This window comes from Halyomorpha halys, unplaced genomic scaffold, assembly GCF_000696795.3.
Source record: "Halyomorpha halys isolate HHAL.00 unplaced genomic scaffold, Hhal_1.1 Scaffold98.1, whole genome shotgun sequence".
Classification (NCBI taxonomy): domain Eukaryota; kingdom Metazoa; phylum Arthropoda; class Insecta; order Hemiptera; family Pentatomidae; genus Halyomorpha; species Halyomorpha halys.
In genome coordinates this window covers 2,323,465-2,342,649 of record NW_027107309.1, presented here as the reverse complement: position 1 = coordinate 2,342,649, position 19,185 = coordinate 2,323,465, and the positions used below count along the sequence as shown (strand labels likewise).

Sequence of the window (19,185 nt, the reverse complement as noted above, 5' to 3'; positions counted from 1 at the left end):
GAAACCGATATTCCGATATTATCGGAGAGAAATATCGATATTCCGATATTATCGGTTACTGAATATCGATATTAAAATATCGGATATCGGAGACAAAATATCGATATTTCGATAATATCGATATCGATATCCCATCCCTAATTCGAACTTGGGTACTTGGAGTTAGTAACCACGGGCCTTACTCCGGAGCTATCGTGATCTCCTTTTGAAAAAAAAACTACTCAAATATATCAATTCGGAAAAATTAAATGTAATGAATTTATGTCTTTAGCAACATGTACTTCGATAAGGATCATCTAATCAGCGTCTAACATTATGTTTGAAATCAGTTTTTAAACTTCTCATTATTATATAGTGAAGAATTAGAAATAAAGGCTTCAGTGTTAATTTTAATCTTCGGAAATAGCATTTTGGTCTTATTGGACTCACTTTCATCAGAATGTTTCATACGCGTTGGATCTAAAACATTTTTAACTTGAATTTGAAATAAAAAAAGTTATGGTACTGTTGGACAATGGTAGTAAGTGAGTAATTTTTTGCTAACGGCTGGGTAGTAAAGAAGGTGATTCTGTTCTGAAAGCCAGTTATCCTGTGAGAAGATTCTAGTATCATGGCTGAGCTGAAAGACTACATTTCTATTTTAAGTCCTCCGAAGGAGTTTGGAGTGAAAAGGTGTTTACGAGTATAGTGGTTTAGGATACTACACAACTATCGATATTACACAAGTATAGTTGTATACTTGTACACCTTTTCTCTTAGCAACTTATTATGAAGTAATAGTTTTTCAAGATTTTTCTCGTCAATCAAGAACTATAGTAAACCACCTATGAACTTACTAAGCAATAAAAGTTGTTAATCTATTTATTTTCTAAAATAAAATCGATAATACATCTACAGTAGCTCATAATTGTTAGAGCTGGTTAGGTAATCGGTCCAGTAGTCGTGTTCTATTAACAATTTATGAGCTTTACCCTCGACCGTTCCAGGAGGCTATAGAGGTCTACTCCATGAATAAGATATACTTTGATAGGCAAAACTTCCCAGTAGGTTACTCTTTTATTCCATTCAAAGCCTCATACTATTTATTAATTATAAATACGATAACTCAGGGAAAGTTGGATAATTCATGACCTATTCTGGAATTTATTACAAAAATATCGATAAGGCTTAATAAACCTGAACCTGGTGGAATGAACAGCAAGTAGTGCAAGCCAAATAAAGTGAGCTGTTACTTTTAACAGCAACTTTCATTGCAGTTACTATTAACAGTTCATAAAAGTTTTAAAGATCGAACCCTGCAGTTATTGATATTTTTATACCTAAATATCCAATAAAAACTGTTATAACTATTTTTAGATTTTCTTCAGGTAAATAAATTTATTTACTACTATTAATCTAATACAAACAACTAACAAGAGTTATATTAAACCGAAAAACAAATAGTGATAATTTACTACTCTTCAATATCATTCAAATAAGTGTTTTAAATAAGCAAATCTTCACTATTAGTAAAATGCAAATTGATTTAAAAAAAAAAAAAAAAGAACCCTAGACCTATTCCGAAAGCAAAAGAAGTGTTTTGAACTTTTCTCTCTGTAGTCAACCCAAACGGTGTCGGGACTGCCGCCTGGGCGGGTTGACTCATATTTCATGACGGTCCTAAGAAATGAAAATTCAATCCTAGCACCCTGGTTAGAAGTAGATTACCTCCAGGATAATCTCTCCGCGTTACACAATCACCAAATATAGGGTAAAAAAAAAAAAAACGATATGAAGTTCTCCCACTTGTCTCCTGGTCGTCTACGTAGTCGTATTCCATTTCCTTTGTTTTTGCTTTTCAAATTTTTTTTTTTTGGAGGAAACTTGATAGGCATTGTTTTTGCATAGCCGAACCACATTATTTTTCATAAATATTTTCCTTTAGCGGTTTCTGTCCTACCTCTCTCTTATTCTTTTATTTTTTTCATTCTTAAACATAATCATCCAGAGAGCGTTCTGAAATGTCATTTCTGTGGCTTTTACACGACTTTAGAATACTTTGAACTGCATATAGTTATCTTCAATTCCCTTTTATAAATTTGCTGCATTCATTATATGCCGGTTCATCTCGGCATTCAACATGCTTTACTAATTCTAATTTATTACTAATTCTGATTTCTAGGTATTGGTAAATATCACCCAGTTCAAGACCTAGGCAACTACAATTCACAGTTCCTTGCTCCTTACAATCACTTATTGCACCAGTCATGTACTTAGGTCTGGTTAATCGTTCGTATACTGAAGAAGCTCAGCGCTTCTTACGAGGATCCTCTCCTTTTTGTAAGCATGAGAATGTCACTAGATTTTGAATATGAACAGGATTTTCATGTATTTTACAATAACGTATTGTATATAAACATATGTTATAAATGAGTAGATATAAATTTTTTCTTTATGGTATTGATATAGTGCATTTAATGAAGTGATAAACACGTATTTTTATTTTACTAAAAATCGAAAAAAAAAAAATTAAATATACTGCAGCGTCGCGGAGAACTATTCATAAAAAAAAAAAAAAAAGAAATATTACTCACTTGCATTTTTTACTTTCAGATACTTTTCGCAGTGAATATGAAATCCAATATCATCGCTGAGCTATACTCTCTAATGAGATTTTTCAAGTACGGTGAAAAAGAGATTTTTTAAATTTTAAAATGGGATTAGGAATTTCATCTGCCTTACCGCAGGATGAGGAGAAAGGGCAAAGAGGTTCCTGAAGGAAGAAAAAAGTTTACAATATCCCTGTCCCGAAAGTAATAAGGACCTAAAATTTAGCCCGGAGCTCTTCCTTCTCTTTTTAAACAGAAATTTAAGGGCAGTTGTTTTCCACTCTCTTATATCTCCGCAGCCATTCTCGAGAATAATTCATTTTGAAATTGCCTTATTTCGAGAAGAAGGTCAGAGATCTAACATATTATGTTTTTCATATCGGATATATTACATACCACTACATGCCGATTTATATACCCTAAAATACATTCAAACTAGCATGGGAACATGAGTCAAAAAGTAAAACCTTGAAATATCAATAGGAATAAAAAATATTATAAGAAAATAATATAAAAAACTTAAAAAATAAATTTTATTTTTTAGTAATAATTAAATTATTTTTTATTATCTAAGAACTTATTCAGTAGTCACCCAAACTATAAATGTAATTTGTATATGTTAAGGATACAAAAGATATCATAAAAAATTACGATACACAAAATGTATAATACAATAATTTTGTAATATTACTTTCTCTTACCTAAATATGAAATGTAGGTATAATATGGAGAACCACAAGGTTCCCCGAGTGTAAATAACAAATTTTCACATAATGGTTAGTACATAAAAAGGGAAAATAGCACGAATCTGAAATTATGTATTTAAGACGGGTTAAGTACCTAAAGTGTTGTACCAACACTGCCAATTATAGGTAGGGAGAATAAAAAATGGGGGCTATTTCAAAACATTAAAAATAAATAAATTTATGATTCGGAGCTGTATATAATTAAAACAACCGACTGTACCAGAAAACCTAAGAGAGCATCATTTGAAGTAGTGTAAATTTTCTAAAATATAAGCCCTAATAGAGTTATTTACGTTAATGGTTCTTGAGATATAGCTTTTTAAAAAGCAGCGTTTCATAAAAATGTACTGAAAGATTAGTAGTTAGTTAATTTATTTTGAGAAATCTATATCTCAGGAACTATGTGACGTATAGATGTCTATTAGTACTCAAATTAAATCTAGTTTAATGGACTATAGCAGTTTATCAAGTTTATCATCGTAGTAGTAGTATTTTTCATGATATTTGCTAAAATAAATTGATTTATAGTTGTTCGCACAAATTTCCATGTGCCAAATTTACATTCATATGCAAATATCATAAATAATACTACCTCTACGAAGATAAGTGTCATAAATTACTTTACAGTAAATTAAATTTTCTTTATTTTGAGTTTTGTCAAACATACATTCGTCTTATTGTTCTTGAGATATATTTTTTTCAAAAAACAAACATTTTATTCGAACAACTAGAAATTAACATTTTGAGAATTTATTTTGTCAAATATCATAGCAACTACTACTCCTACAAAGATATAAGTAATAAACTATTTTATAGTAAATTTAACTAGCTTTAATTTGAGTGCTGGCAGACATTTGTACCTTTTATGATTTATGAAATGAAGTTTTTCATAAATCAAACCTATCGTCCGGAAAAACTATAAATCAATTTTTTTTTTGGAAATATCATCAAAACTACTATTCCTACAAAGATAAAGGTCAAAAACTGCTTTATAATATATTAAACTAAATTTAATTTTAGTGCTAATAGTTAATAATATGTCACATAGCTCCTGAGATATATATTTCTCATAATAAATTAATTAACTACTAATCTTTCATTACATTTTTATGAAATGCTGCTTTTTAAAAAACTATATTTCAAGAACCATTGAACGTAAATACATCTATTAGGGCTTATATTTTAGAAAATTTACACTACTTTAAATGATCTCTTAAATTTTCTAGTGCAGTTTTAATGATATACAGCTACGAATGAAAATTGTTTTTTTTAATGTTTTGAAACAGCCACCATTTTTTATTCTCCCTACCTATACTTCGCAGACTCATAAATTTCGACAAGTAACTATATATAGTTTTCATTTAAGTTATCAAACATTAGGGTTAAATAACTGCCTTTTTTTCTTCCCGGCTCTTGTGCTATAAGTATTGCGATTTCGGAGCTGTGTAGGAGAATTTAAAATTTACATGATATTTCAAATTCAAAATACAGCTAATGATTTCTATGCGTTTACGCTCGGATGATCTTTTCATGACTGTCAAGGGGGGCCCTGGTTCTAGTTAAAACGCTTTACAATGCAACATATAGGAGGATGTTGGTACCGTGTGGGTCCCGCATGGGGGTACCATATTAGAACCCACATCATCCCAAGGTTCATCACATCCTTTGTTCTCAATTCTATTTTTTATTGTACAATAGTTCCCCTACCGGCTGCCTGCTTCTTCTATACAATTTATTGAGTGTGTTATTTTATAGTTACAGCCGAAGTATCACCTGGAGGAATAAAAATTGTAAAAGTTTATATAGCCGATAGGTTACCTATTTATTTTAGGTCGAATTATACTTTGATTTATTTTATTTTCTTTTGTATTAAAATTAATTAGTACAATTCAGTTTTTGTTTTAATAACCAAGTTATGTTACATCTGAATTTCATGAATTAAGATCATAATTCTTATTCATCTCAGATATATTACATCTCAATTTTCTTCAATTCCTATGTTATAACCATATTAATTTCTAAAAGACCCTAAAGAATTTAACAAAATATAGTGATCATTTTAATTTTAAGAATTTATAGGTCATAAACTGGATTATTATTCTCAACAAAAAGAATCATTGGAAATCCCACTTCAATAATTTAGCATGTGATAATTCCACAATTAAAGGTAGGCGGATGGAGAGCTCGATTTAAAAATTAATTTTTTCCATTTTCAACCACTATTCATTTTGCACCGGAATCATGAAATATTTGTGGCAAGAGAGAAATGCTTTATTTATTGCTTATGCTGCCCAAATACATGGGGTTGCTACAATACACAGCATACTTTTACAATCAATACTCGTCTAAACACTAAATACAAATAAATTTTATATTATACAAATATTTTTTTTTCTGTTTAACAATTTCATTCCATTAGACAATTTTAGACTCTCCGGTGATCTCCGCTACCCACGTCCGATCCGTTAAACAAATTAAACGAATTTATTATTAGGCAGCAATGTAAAACTAAAACCAAAGACTAAAATAGTCACCGCAGTAGATCAGTTTACAAAAAAAATAAAATAATAAATTTAAAAAAAGCTAATATTTAGATTTAGAAAAAACAAAACAAAAAGTTAGTTAAAGAGAATATTTCAATGAATCGATAAGTTAAAAGAAATTATATACTTTTTATATAAAACTTCTCAAATATGATAATTTTGTGCCACTGATAGGCACCTAGCATGCCAGAAATGGCGAGGTAGGAGCAATATAATATATGATAATTAGCACATTTCGATTTTAAAAAAATGATTTTATCTTTTCGCTTTTAATTTATTTAGCAATACAATGGTTTCATTACATATCAAACAACCCGAATAAAAATCAATTTAATACCTACCCCCTCAGAATAAGATGAAACTTGGCACGATTGATTCTGTTACAACACTAATAATGAAATTCGACGTGAACAACTCGATAGAATTCCCGAAGTAAGATAAATATATCGGTATCCTACAAAAATATAGGTGAGTCGAGATGCCTAGAGAATTAGGTGTTTTTGCTGAGAATTACAAGATACATTAGAGAATATCGTATTGTTGCTTTTTTCGGACATACGAGTCATCTGAGCTTAATAGAAAATATTTTGTTTGGTAAGAACCCAATTTGAAAATATATCCTTTCATCATCAACGATTTAAAAATCATTTACACAAAACCAGTATATAAAACCATTTATATATACCTTATCACAAAAAAAATAAATAAATAAATAAATAAAAGCTATTGAAATGTCAGTATTGTAATAACAATATGACCATTAGCCATATCTTTTAGGAATGCCCATGATCTTCAATAATTTGGGATTAAACTTGAATATAATTACAACCATTAGGCATGATAATAAAACAATATAATTAGTATTTACATTTTTAAATTTATAAAATTTGCTATGACATTCAAATAAATAAAAAATGATATTAAAAAATGAAATAAATAAAAAAGAAATACATGACATTGATGAAAAGGGACGTTTTACATCATTACAAGGACAAACAATCTATTATTTATAAATTTCAGAATATTTTAAAACAAATTTAAACATTCAATCACCTCAAGGAATCTTTGGGTTTTTTAAAACAAAATAACCTTGAGTAAAATTAAAGTTAAAATTCACCAAAATTTAGATATTATTCAATAAACATTAAATTTCCAAAATATTATGTTCAAATATTTTGGATTTATATAGGTATTGATATATTGATACAAGGTAATTTTTCGCTGTATTAGGAATAAAACACAAAAATAATTAAAAACTTCAAAAGTTTTCGCGAAAAATATTTTTAAAATTGCAAGATGCCTTTTTGGAAGCTTTGACGGAAAGCTCAAAGTAGTAACACTCAACAATTAATTTAGAAAAATCTATGAATGATCGAGCAACGAAAAAAATTATAGGTGAAGTATGGCAATAATATCAATTATGCCAAGTTTCATCAGAATTTGGAGGAATGGATGTCTTGATCTTGGGTGACGACATAGAATTAACCGAAGATAAAATAAACATGATTTTCTTTACAATGCACTTGATAACAAAAGAAGTAACGTGCAGATTATGCAGAAGTTCTAGTATTACCATTGAAGTTTTTATGTTTCTTTTGGGAAATTATAAAATACGGATTTAGATGACGTTAAGTTGAAAGAAGCAAGGAAGTATTATTAGTCCCTGACTGACGTCAATAAAAGAGGCCGGAGGATATCAACGACATCGATCAATAGGTCCTACAAGACTACAGGCATCAAAGAGAGAACATGCACGATATCCTTAATGACGGGGTACATGAGTACCAACTGCCAGGCCCAGCTGGTGGCCAGCTGCCTCGGTGGGGAGTGTGCACTGCGCTCTCCGGTCGTCACCACTGGTCTTCATGAATATTTATTTGAGTCAGGGCTCGCCTAGTGAGTCTTAATAAAATTCAAAATAATCAAAGTTAGTTTCTTAAAACTATTTTCTGTATTGGAAGACGATAGTTTACTATATAAAGTAGATCGTAGAAAAATAGTCCGAGTGGCGTTCAATAAAGGTATCAAAATAGTAAAAGAAAACTATTTATTACTAAGCAACATTTCTCCCCACTATTCAGGACTTCGAGAGGGCTGCCAAACTGAAAATATTGAAAAAAAAAAAAATGAAACAAATCTCAGTCGTCATCTTTGTTTTAATCTGACAGCCCTGCAAAGTGGGGCGAAAATTTGGTTAATAATAAATAGTTTTCTTTTATTTCGCAACCCAAAATATCTTCCTACAATCACTTTTCTGTATGTTTCGAGTAATAAACATCAAAAGTTGAATGACAGCGCGATCGTTTTAGGGTAAAAACCTGAGTTTTACTTTCACTTACTATATTTGGAATATATAGTAAGTATTGCGATCATGAAAAATTGCGAATTTTAGTTTTCGTAAGCCAAGCTCAAAAACAAAAAGTCGAATGAAACTGAAATTACATATTTAGGAAGGGAGTAACAGCAACTTTTTCGATAAAATCAACCCACCGAAAGTGCCACTTTATAGAACACAGAATCGATGTTTCACATTTCTTCTTAAATTCCTTTAACTTTGTTTATTTGAAAAAATAAATAGTTCTCACCAAAAAAAAAATCCGAGTATGCAAAAGCTCAGGAGAATACCGATAAAGGAAGAATCGGAGAGACTAGGTGTATAATGAACCAGGACTGTCTGAACGGAGAAAGATATAGGAAAAGACTGAAGGAAATCAAGGTTCTTGTGAGAAAGAGAAATTCGAAAAAAAGGGGGTCGCGTAGACAGAAGAAGGAAAACAAATGCACGAAGAGATAATTAGGAAAACATAGAAGGAAATACAAAAACAAGAGAGTAATAATATTTGCGTGGTCTCTAAGGTCGTTCCGTGACAGTTCTCATTGTTAGCAATAATAAACAATTGATAAATACAAAATATTCAACAATTTCATGAATAACTAAAGAAGAAAAGCCGAGACCGTCCGAACATTCCCGATGCATTACGACTTCGTTATCTTTTCATAAACTGTAATATCTTTATATTCATTATTTGTACCTCGAGGAACCATAAAACATTAATTTTTGTGGAAGATAGTAAACCTTAATAATTAGTAGATTGTGGGAAGATAGTCCAGGTGGCGATCATCAAAATAGTAAAAGAAAACTATTTATTGTTAACCAACGTTTCGCCCAACTTCGTTATATACAACACTATACAAACACAAACATTATTTTTTGTAGCAACACAAAAATACAATTTTCGTTAATAATTTTAGTTTTCATTGATCTTGAGATTTTTTTTCAAAAATAGCAATGACTATAACACGGAACCACGAGTTTACACAAAACATGGGTATATGCAAGGTGGAAAGCTCATTTTTAAGATATAAGGGTGAGTCCCATTGGACATCTTAATATCTAAAAAATACATAGACATCTCATCTTAATATCTTGTGACAACTTTAATCAATTCAAATATTCTTTTTAAATATTACAGGTTATTTTACAGTTTTATAAATTACTATATTGATGATTCCCATGGCAAATAATAAAATAAAACGTTAATTTTGTCTCTACAATTATATTATATTAAGGAAAGATTACATCATAAAAATAAAATATATAACAAGGAGTTTCAAGATTAAGTGTACTACTGAACATATAAATTGAGGATCTCAAAAGAAGAAAAAAAATCCCTGTGAAATTATGCCCGTTAACGATTTGTTTAGGAGATATTCACGTCTTAAGATATTTAATATTTTGAATTTTTAAGTTTATAATAAACAATCAATATGTATTTGAACTATTCTGATCAAATCTCTAACTTTCTTTAGGAAAATCATCCCACTGAGTTGCAATTTTAATATTATACGTGAATTGATTACCTCAGAAATTTGCCAATGAAATACATAAAGCCTCATATGAAGCGAAGTAACGACTTCATGATAACAGAAATAGAAGTAATTCTTGAGCGCTAAAATATTCAACAAGATTTAAATACAAATAGGAAGGTTTGTTCGGTATTTATTTCAGAACAATAAAAAATATTGAAAAACATTCAACAAGTTTCCCATTTTTTAGTACTCCAGAATTTTGCATTCCTTAATATAAATCTTAAATTATTTATTAAAATAATTAGGTATAATTTTGAAGGTGGACTATAAATGTATTTATGAGCGGACTAGGGACGCAAAGCCCCCAACGAACCCTCAACCCGAAGAGCCATTATTGCGATAATTAAGCCGTCCTATCTCGGCATTTCAATTGGCGGCAACTAAGCCCCTACCTTTGATGCTTGGTTAAGTTAGTCTAAGGCAGGGCCACTGAATACCGCTCGCAAACTATCTCATCCCCTGATAGTTGAGTCAATGGCTAAATCATCAGCTTGACACGATCCAGGAGTTCACCTATACAAGAATCGCTGCCAACATGTTCCCAAACAATGTGGACATTCAGAAAATTTCAATACATAATCAGTAATTTTGAAACAGATCCTGGTAAGCTATGGACAGCTGGCCTATTTGAAAGAAATTATTCTCACAAATAATGATAAAAAATTATAATTAACTTTATATTAATAACGTTTTTATTTATTCAGAGAAGTATTCCTAATATGTTGTCCGGCCTAATGAAAACATATATCTGTCTGTGCCAAAACAGCATACATAAATGAAATATGAGTTAGTTAGTTAAGTGGTAAAGTGGCAACAAATAGATTAAGGATCAACAAGAAAGGACTTTTACTGTATTTGATTTGATAGACAGAGGTCAAAATTAATTATGACAGTGACAGTGACGTAGGATAGAAGGGACTACTTTTCCGCATCATAATCATCTTTCTTCCTCCACCGATTCACTTCCAGTCATTTCCATGGTCCAAATTCCACAATTCTTAACCAGCTCTATTCTATTGTTCCAATCTTTTTAAAACCATTATACCATTCTCCCTAGAGCGCCGATAAGATTCTATGTCGTCAGGGCAGAATGATTTGTCTTCATCCTTAAAACGTGTTAAGACAGGTTTATTTAAAAACATTTATTGCATATTTTAAACCCAGGTTTCACCAAATGATCGCATTTGAGCACAGCTAAAATCTGCTTGCGATGGGATTAAAGTAGCCCGTACAACTCAAAACCCGAAATCATCCACTCCCTTTTAGACCCTCTGCCCAAAGATACACAAGAGCAGCAACTACATCTCTCTAACCAGTGTTAATATATGCATAATTAATTGCAAGTAAAATAATAACACTAAAAAAAAAATCAAATTATGAAGAAGATAGTCAGGGCTGCGTTCACAAGAAAACAAACAACAATTGACAACTATTTATTTTCTGACGTTTCGCCCCACTTTATCAGTGCTTCATCAGGGCTAAAAAGATATAAAAACAACAAAAATATTTTGACATAAAGGATAAGATACAAAAAGGAAATTAAAGTAGGGTTAAAATTATGTAAATATAAGTGGATAATGTGAAGTACAAGTAAAAAAATAATATATGCCAATGAAAGAAAAGAAGAAATAAAATAGTATAATTATAAAATAGACAAAAACAAGAATATAAAAATTAAAACTAATTAGGTTAAAAATGAAAAGGAGAAGTAATACCACGTAAAAATAGGAAAGTAGAAATGAGAAAACTAAATATAACGCACTAAGAAACGGAAAATAAAGAAGTAATTAAAGATTACAAAAAAGGTTAATTTTTTTAACCCTTTTGTATCTTATCCTATTATTTCAAATTATTTTTTTTTGTATCTTTTTAGCCCTTATGAAGCTCTACAAAGTGGGATGAAACGTCTGTAAATAAATAGTTACTGATTATTTTTTGTTTTCTAGTAAATGCACCCCTGACGATCTTCTTTATAATTCCAATTTATGAGATCAATTATTTATTTATATAAACAAATTCAATTTAGAAGATTAATTTCGATTAACGATTGGTTCATATAATTTATTGACCTATTGAATCTTAATTTAATACCAACGAATTATTTAGAAATCAATCATAACTCGTGAATTATAATGAAAACTTATATTAATATTTAGAATTACGAACAAATCATATATTTAAATATTTTCTGTAAACAGCATAAATTTAAACATTATTTAAGACATACTTTAAGTAACTTTCGTCCAATGAGAAGGTTATTAATATTTAGTATAAAAAGAATATCTTTAAATGAATTTAATAACATATACGCCTTTCAGTTTACAGATCAACTCTAACGTTAAAAGTTTTTAGAAATGATTTATAAGGTCTCCTGTACCCAAATAACCACGTCTCGCAAGATGGTTATAGAGTAAAAAAAAAAAAAAGAATTAGTACCGAACCGAAATTATGTATTTAAAGTAGATAGAGGATGTGGCACTAATACTTTTAAAAAAAAAGTAAAAAAGCGGGAAAATCTCACCGATACATGAATACATCAATCTTGTTTAAAAAAAAAAATACAGTCCACCAAAACAATAATTTCTACTAAATAATTATTTAAATCAATAATAAATCAGATTCTTCGAAAAATTGATAAATAAATATCTTTTATGCACAGAAGTTAATGAAATAAACAGTCATAAGTATCTTTTTTGTTTTAGCCTAAACTAAAAAACAAAGGCATTTATATAAAACTAAAAATCAATCTGTAAGAGATTCGAAACCAGTTCAGTAATGACCATTACAGAGATTTGGGTCAGTAACTATTTTTAAGAGGATCCTTCCGCGCTCGAAAATAGTGCGACCTTCTTAATATGCACGCTCCATTGGAATGTGTCGATGTCATTAATTTCAAAATCGAAAAGGTTTAAAACAAAACAACAATTATGATCATCAAAATGTTTCTTTATAGAAATGATTAATTTATTATTCGGACATCATTTATATAACATAATAATATGAATTTTATTTTAGAAAGATCATTGAGGTTCTAAAGGACTGGTTACAAACCGCATTATTTCCTTTATTGTGAGATATTTAGTGAGTTTTTTAATTATATATCATTCGATTATGTTAAAACACAAAGAGGTAGTGTTTCTCTGACATTAGTAAGATATCATCAGCAAGTGATACACGAGGTGGCGGCCGTGTGATGGATGTCCAATATAGCAGGAACAGGAGGGGAGATAACACTGTTCCTTGCATTACACCATGGGATGCGGAGCTCCAAAGATCTATCAAATGAGAAATTTAACGAAGAATTCGTAAAACGACATTGTTAAATATATTTAATTATGTGCACAGCGAGGTATAGAAGAAACAAAAAGAAATAACAACCATAATATAATAGAAAATATAAAAACAGTAAGACAAGAATTATCTTATACTTTGTACTTGCAGGCCTGCCATATGGCGTATGAATTTGTTCTCTCTCATTTTAACGGAATTTTCATTTGAGTCGTAAGATCTCACTCTCACATATCTCTTTTCCCTTGTTATCCTTTTATCATATCCTTTTTCCTTATTCACTTTTCTAGACACTGTGTATTTTTTTAACTTATAAATTTCTACTCAACTATATGACTGTGTAGCTTTTATCTATTGTAACATATATCCCATTTTCTTTCTTACCCATTTTATCTTATATTTCATTTTATTATGTTGTTTTTCATTATTCTTTAGATATTACCGACACTTTTTATTATTTTTATTCTATTTTTCATCATTCAAATTTTCTCCCGCACATTTCATTATGTTTATTTCTATATTTACTTGAACACTGCTGTTTTTTTTAAATTTTTTATAATTTATTCTGTATAATTTTTACCTCTACAATACTATATTTTATCTTCTATTAGTGTGAACCAACAACCATCTATTTGATTTATTGTTATGTATATTTCCCTGTTTGTTTATTATTTTTTTTTTTTTTTTATGGCCTCTGAATTAAGATTTTTATATCTTTTTGTTTTTTTAGCCCTGATGAAGGCCTGAAATTCAGGTCGAAAGTCGGCACAAATAAATGAGTTTTGTTTATTTGTGTATTTTTTGCTAACCACACCCCAGCCCTCATATAAATGTATGGTCAACTATTTACTCCTCATTAAGAATTGTCTAACATGATTATTATTTTTTATGTTCTTAATTTCTGATTAAACTGTTTTTATTGTTAATTAAAAGATAAAAAATAATAATACGAGAATTATCATACATTATTATTTGTAAGGATCTAAATTTATCATCGTACTGTTTTGATTATTTTTTATTCTATTGTGGTTTCTGAATTGGTTTTTAGTTCTGATGAAGGTCTAAAATGAAGGACAAAACGTCGACACAAATAAAAAAATGTTCACTATTTTTTGAGTACATTAACACTTCACTGCACGCCTACCTTCTTCCCCTCCCCCCCCCGTCCCTCCTGATAATTTTCTTCTCTTATTAACTAACTAAATTTCCGTTTCCAACCAAACCGCAGACCCCTCAAAACAGGACAGACTAATCAGCTTTATCGAACAGGCAGATCCTTAGGACTAATTGTTAACATGGCTTCATCTGCATTAACCAGCGCTTATCAGGCCTTGTCCCCCAAAGGCTTTGACACGGCACTGCTCTAGGACTCCTGTGTTGCAATTATATATGCAATCTGGTCTAGCACCTGCTTCGATCAGCCGCTAGTCGACATGTGCTGCCTCGTATATCTACCGATTTATGCCAATAATATTCATACTAAAATAAACAGTACAGTATGTTCAATAATTCATTCAAATATACAGTTCTAAATTCATAAAAATTTATTGTGGTATATATAGAGACAAATCAACACAATTTGAATTTATGGTACTAACATAACTGTCAACTCTATCTGCAAATAATATATATATATATAGAGAGAGAGAGAGCACCATAAAAAAAAATAATAATTTTAGGCATGGTTTATATTAATTTCACTCCAAAATATAATTAAATTACTTTATTAACCGTTTTAATTGGCAAAGTAAGACGTAGAACCATGATATCCAAGTTATGTTAGGATGTTAGCATTAATATTATAATTTTAAAATGAGAATTAATTATTAATTTTCAAAATTTTATACTTCATATACTTTGATAATTGGTGCCACATTTTGCAGGATAGATCTAAATCACAAATAACTAAACTGAGAAAAATGTATTTAAATTTAAATGCTAAAATGCTTAAATTGTGGCTTAACAATGATTTTCGATGATACTTCACAAAAAAGAAGAGAATTATTTAAGGAGTTTTGAATAATTGGAGTAAAAAGCAATTTTTTTAAGGCCTGTAGTTAGAAAGGCCATTTCAGTCACAAATATATTCCTTTTAACAAAATAACACATGCTATTCACTCAGGTGCATAGTTTTGGAATTATTTATCAACAATTGAAAAAAGGATGCTATATCGTTCCTGTTTTAAAAAAAAAAAACTTTAGTTAGAAATGATTTTTCTTTTATAAGCTACCTAGAACCCAGATGTTGACCTGAGTAACAATGATTTTATTTTATACAAGCATATTTTTTGCTAATTTCAGAATCACTAAAAAAATACATGTTTCTGTAATTATTTGATGTTAATGATTAATTAAAGTAAAATAAAATATTTTAATAGTAATAATAACAACATTAATATTAAAGGTTTACTGAGTTGAACAGGGACATCAAGTTAATAAGTAATTGAGTCAATCAACTGTTTTAGCGAAGTCGAAAAAATAGATACTAGAAAAGTGAACCATTACAATGTTCTCCATAATTAAAAAGAAAAGTATGTACAGAAAAGTGTAACCTATAATAGTGTAAAATATAATAGTACCGAAATATGTTAAATTCGAAAATAGAAAATATTTCACATAAAATTTAAATCACAGGTCTTAAAAAGGTTGAACAAACAGTGCATTACAGTTTATAATTTTAGAGGCCCAGGTAGGGGGCATAATAAATATTCAGAACAGGTAGGTAGGCTAGCCTCTGAATGATAAAGAAGGTATTTTTTGGAAATTAAAAAAATGAACAGGCTTTTGGGATTTTGAGAAAATGGATGGACAGTCTCATTATCTACTGAACCTTAAAGAGAGCCGTGTGAGGAAAATTTAATCATTATTTCTACATCAATAGAAATGATGTTTATATTAATAGGGTACGCCGGTCTTGTGGATTACATTATCTTTTATTAATGATACAAAATTCAAATTTATTTTATCATACATTATTTAAGCAGTGCAAGTAAAGGTTTTATTCAACAACCAGAAGGCAATTATGGAACAAGTTTCGTAAGGCTGAAGTGAAGAAATAAAACTCAACTAAGACCAGTAATTATATTTAATATTAACTGATTAACTAGTAAAAAATATTTGGTTCCTTTTATCAATAAAAAAAATACTCCATAACTTCCTTTATTAACATAAAATATAATAGTTTAAAATAAAAATACAGTAATGAAAAAAAAAACTGCAAATTATTACAAATTAGTTGATCACTTCTTTAATAATTTATAAATATTAACATAATGCTTTTAACAGGATAAATTTTGAAAAAAAAAATTTAAATTAATTTTTTTATAGGCTATTTTGTAAACGGAATGGTTGCTGGTAATATCGAGATTCTAGGATTATTGTAGGGAGACCAGCGATATTGGCGCTTTTTAAATCTAAAAATATTTGGTCGAGCATTTTGCAGTACGTATGTAGTCTGTTGTGCAACAATGCCACGCGTATTACTATTAAATGAAACCAATATTCCAGACTCTTTAAAATTTTAAATGTATTAAATCATAATTACTTAGTGATAATAGAATCAATCGTTACAATTAATGTGTTAATTAATTATATTATCAAAACTTTGCAAGAACAGAAACAAAGTAACATATCTCTTTTCTTAGGGGCCAATAAATGTTTAAATGTCCTTAATGGCTGGTTGGATCATCATTCATGAATGACGGACAAGGCAAGTTCTGAAACGTAAGAATAAGTTGGAACGACAGAATAAGAATAATTTTGGCTTACAGTTTCGTTAATAAATATTTTCATTTCATAACTCATATATGTCCAAAAGTCATATCACATAGTTACAACCTCAAATCGGAACGGGTATAGATTTAAGATAAAAAAAAATTGTACCAAACATTTGGATTAGACCTAGATTTAAGATTTAGATTTAACTCAAAAAAATCATTCTACTTTTAAATATATAAGTCAGAAGAAAGGCTAAAAAAAAAAAAAAAATAATGCAGGGAAAAGACTACTCAAATAAAGGAAAGGCAAAATAAATTTTGAGAAGAAAACAATTAAAAGAAAAAACTAAAATTTAAATTACGACGTGATAGTTAAAATTAATGAGAAGTATAAATTAATTATTTAAAACAACCGAATCTAATGAAATAAAAAGTTTGATTCATTAACACTGAAAACATTAATAAATTAAACATGGTAATGAAATTTATACCCTATTTCATTTCATTTTCGAAAAACCAAATTATATACGTAACGTAATATTTATGCCCAAGGATTTACCAAACCTTATTGTTTAATCCATACAATTATCACTTATGTAATACGCCTAATTTCATTCATAAATAACATACATTGATAAAATAATGTCAAATTTAATTTCAAATTCATTAAATTTCCAAATAAAAATATTTAATAAGAAAAATCTGTCCATCAAAGACAAGATCAAACATACGACTTAGTAACCAGTGATCCTATTTAATATGTAGCAGCGCCGCCACATTTAAATTCCCATCCCTATTAATTTATAATAAATATATAAACGGTCAGAATTCTTAATTTTAAAAAAAAGTCTGGAAATGTAAAAGGAATATTTTTAAAAATCCATGAACCCAAAATTACACAGTAAGAATACCATATGAAATGTGATAATTTATAGAAAAATCAGAAAAACGTAATATGGGAAAGGAAAATAATTTAATTTATTGAATGATTAGGATAAATCCGTTGCGAATCAACAGACGAACTTTTAATGGGCAATTAAACATCAAAAACCTGAGAGGTTATACTACTAAATATAAGTATAAAATATTTCAAACAGGGACTTAAAATTGACAGTTGAGACTTCTTAAACAGAAAATAATTTAGAAGCCGTATAAACACATTTTAAAAGTTCTTGTGGGATATAAGAAAAGCAAGGAGAATAAATTGACTGAAGAAAGGAAAACACTTCAGTCTAAATGAGTGTAAGACGAATGGAAAAGAAAGAAACACGAGAAGATATTTAAAAAAACAAAATATATCTGCGTGGTCACAAGCGGATAGTTGCGTGTTCACACAGGAAACAATCCGGTGTAGTGCGCGCATTGTGATGCTTTAACTTACCACTCTATATACGATCCTAAATTTCGTGTAAATTGGTGCGAGTTGAAGTTATCTATTTTTGTGTTAAAAAAAAAAAAAATACTAAGGAAGAAGAAATTTTTGTCTTACTATATGTTCCACATATAGGTAAGTGACAGTATTTTTTTTATTCTAAGTGGTACGCATTACATCGCTATTATTTTTAAAATACGACCATAAATATGAATAAGTTATCATAACTCCATGAACGCTATTTACATATATGCATGCCCTTCTGGGGACCCTAAGCATGTACAGCAATGAATCACAATAGGAGAGACAATAGAGGCAGGATGGTACTCACGTTTTCGTGTTTAAAGAACAGGAGCATCTTGAGTTCCCTGAATACCCTCTTCGACGAAACGAGGGACTGGAAAACGTTAGGTAATTTCTTCAGGGCTACTCTCCTACCATCTCGGGGATCCGTCACAGCCCTAAAATAAAAAATAAATAAATAAAGTTTATATGATGAAATAAAAAGAAAATTATATATATACGTACATAATTTTAATTGATAAATAAAATATATGATTTAAATATTAATACATAAATAATATAAGGAACTGATTCTATCACAGTAGTTGTCTTGTTTTTTGCAAATGGGAACTGAATATATGATAACAGGCACTTACGTTAGGGATGTCAGCCCTCAATTCCTTAACATAAAAACATTATGTTACAGAACACTCCACGTGTGCCTATCTATAAACTGTAACTGGTACTGTTTAACAATTTTTTAATTAATAAACAAAAGGATTATTTCACAAAATAATTATTAGTGAACTAATGATTATTCGTTAAATGATAATCTCAATTAAATGAAATAATTTTAAAAAAAATAATCTCAATAAAACCTTTATTTATTTCTGGAAATAATTACTTAGTCAGTAACTATTTATTGAAATAAATCAATATATTTTTTAAATAATTCTCTCTGAAAAACCTATCTGAAAATTTAGATTTCTCAAAAAAGCAAAATAATCATCACCGGAATAACATTTAAAATTTGAGAATTTTTTTTAATTTATTTATTTA

The 19,185-nt window shown here is 29.2% G+C and overlaps 1 protein-coding gene across 1 annotated transcript in view; it reads right to left on the bottom strand.

Moving 5' to 3' along the window:
- nmo (serine/threonine-protein kinase nemo) overlaps positions 1 to 19,185 on the bottom strand; it is a 347,920-nt gene that overhangs the window by 114,872 nt on the left and 213,863 nt on the right. Inside the window, 1 exon segment of the mRNA XM_067045596.1 lies at positions 18,455 to 18,584. Within this exon segment, the coding sequence (XP_066901697.1) occupies positions 18,455 to 18,584 (130 nt within the window).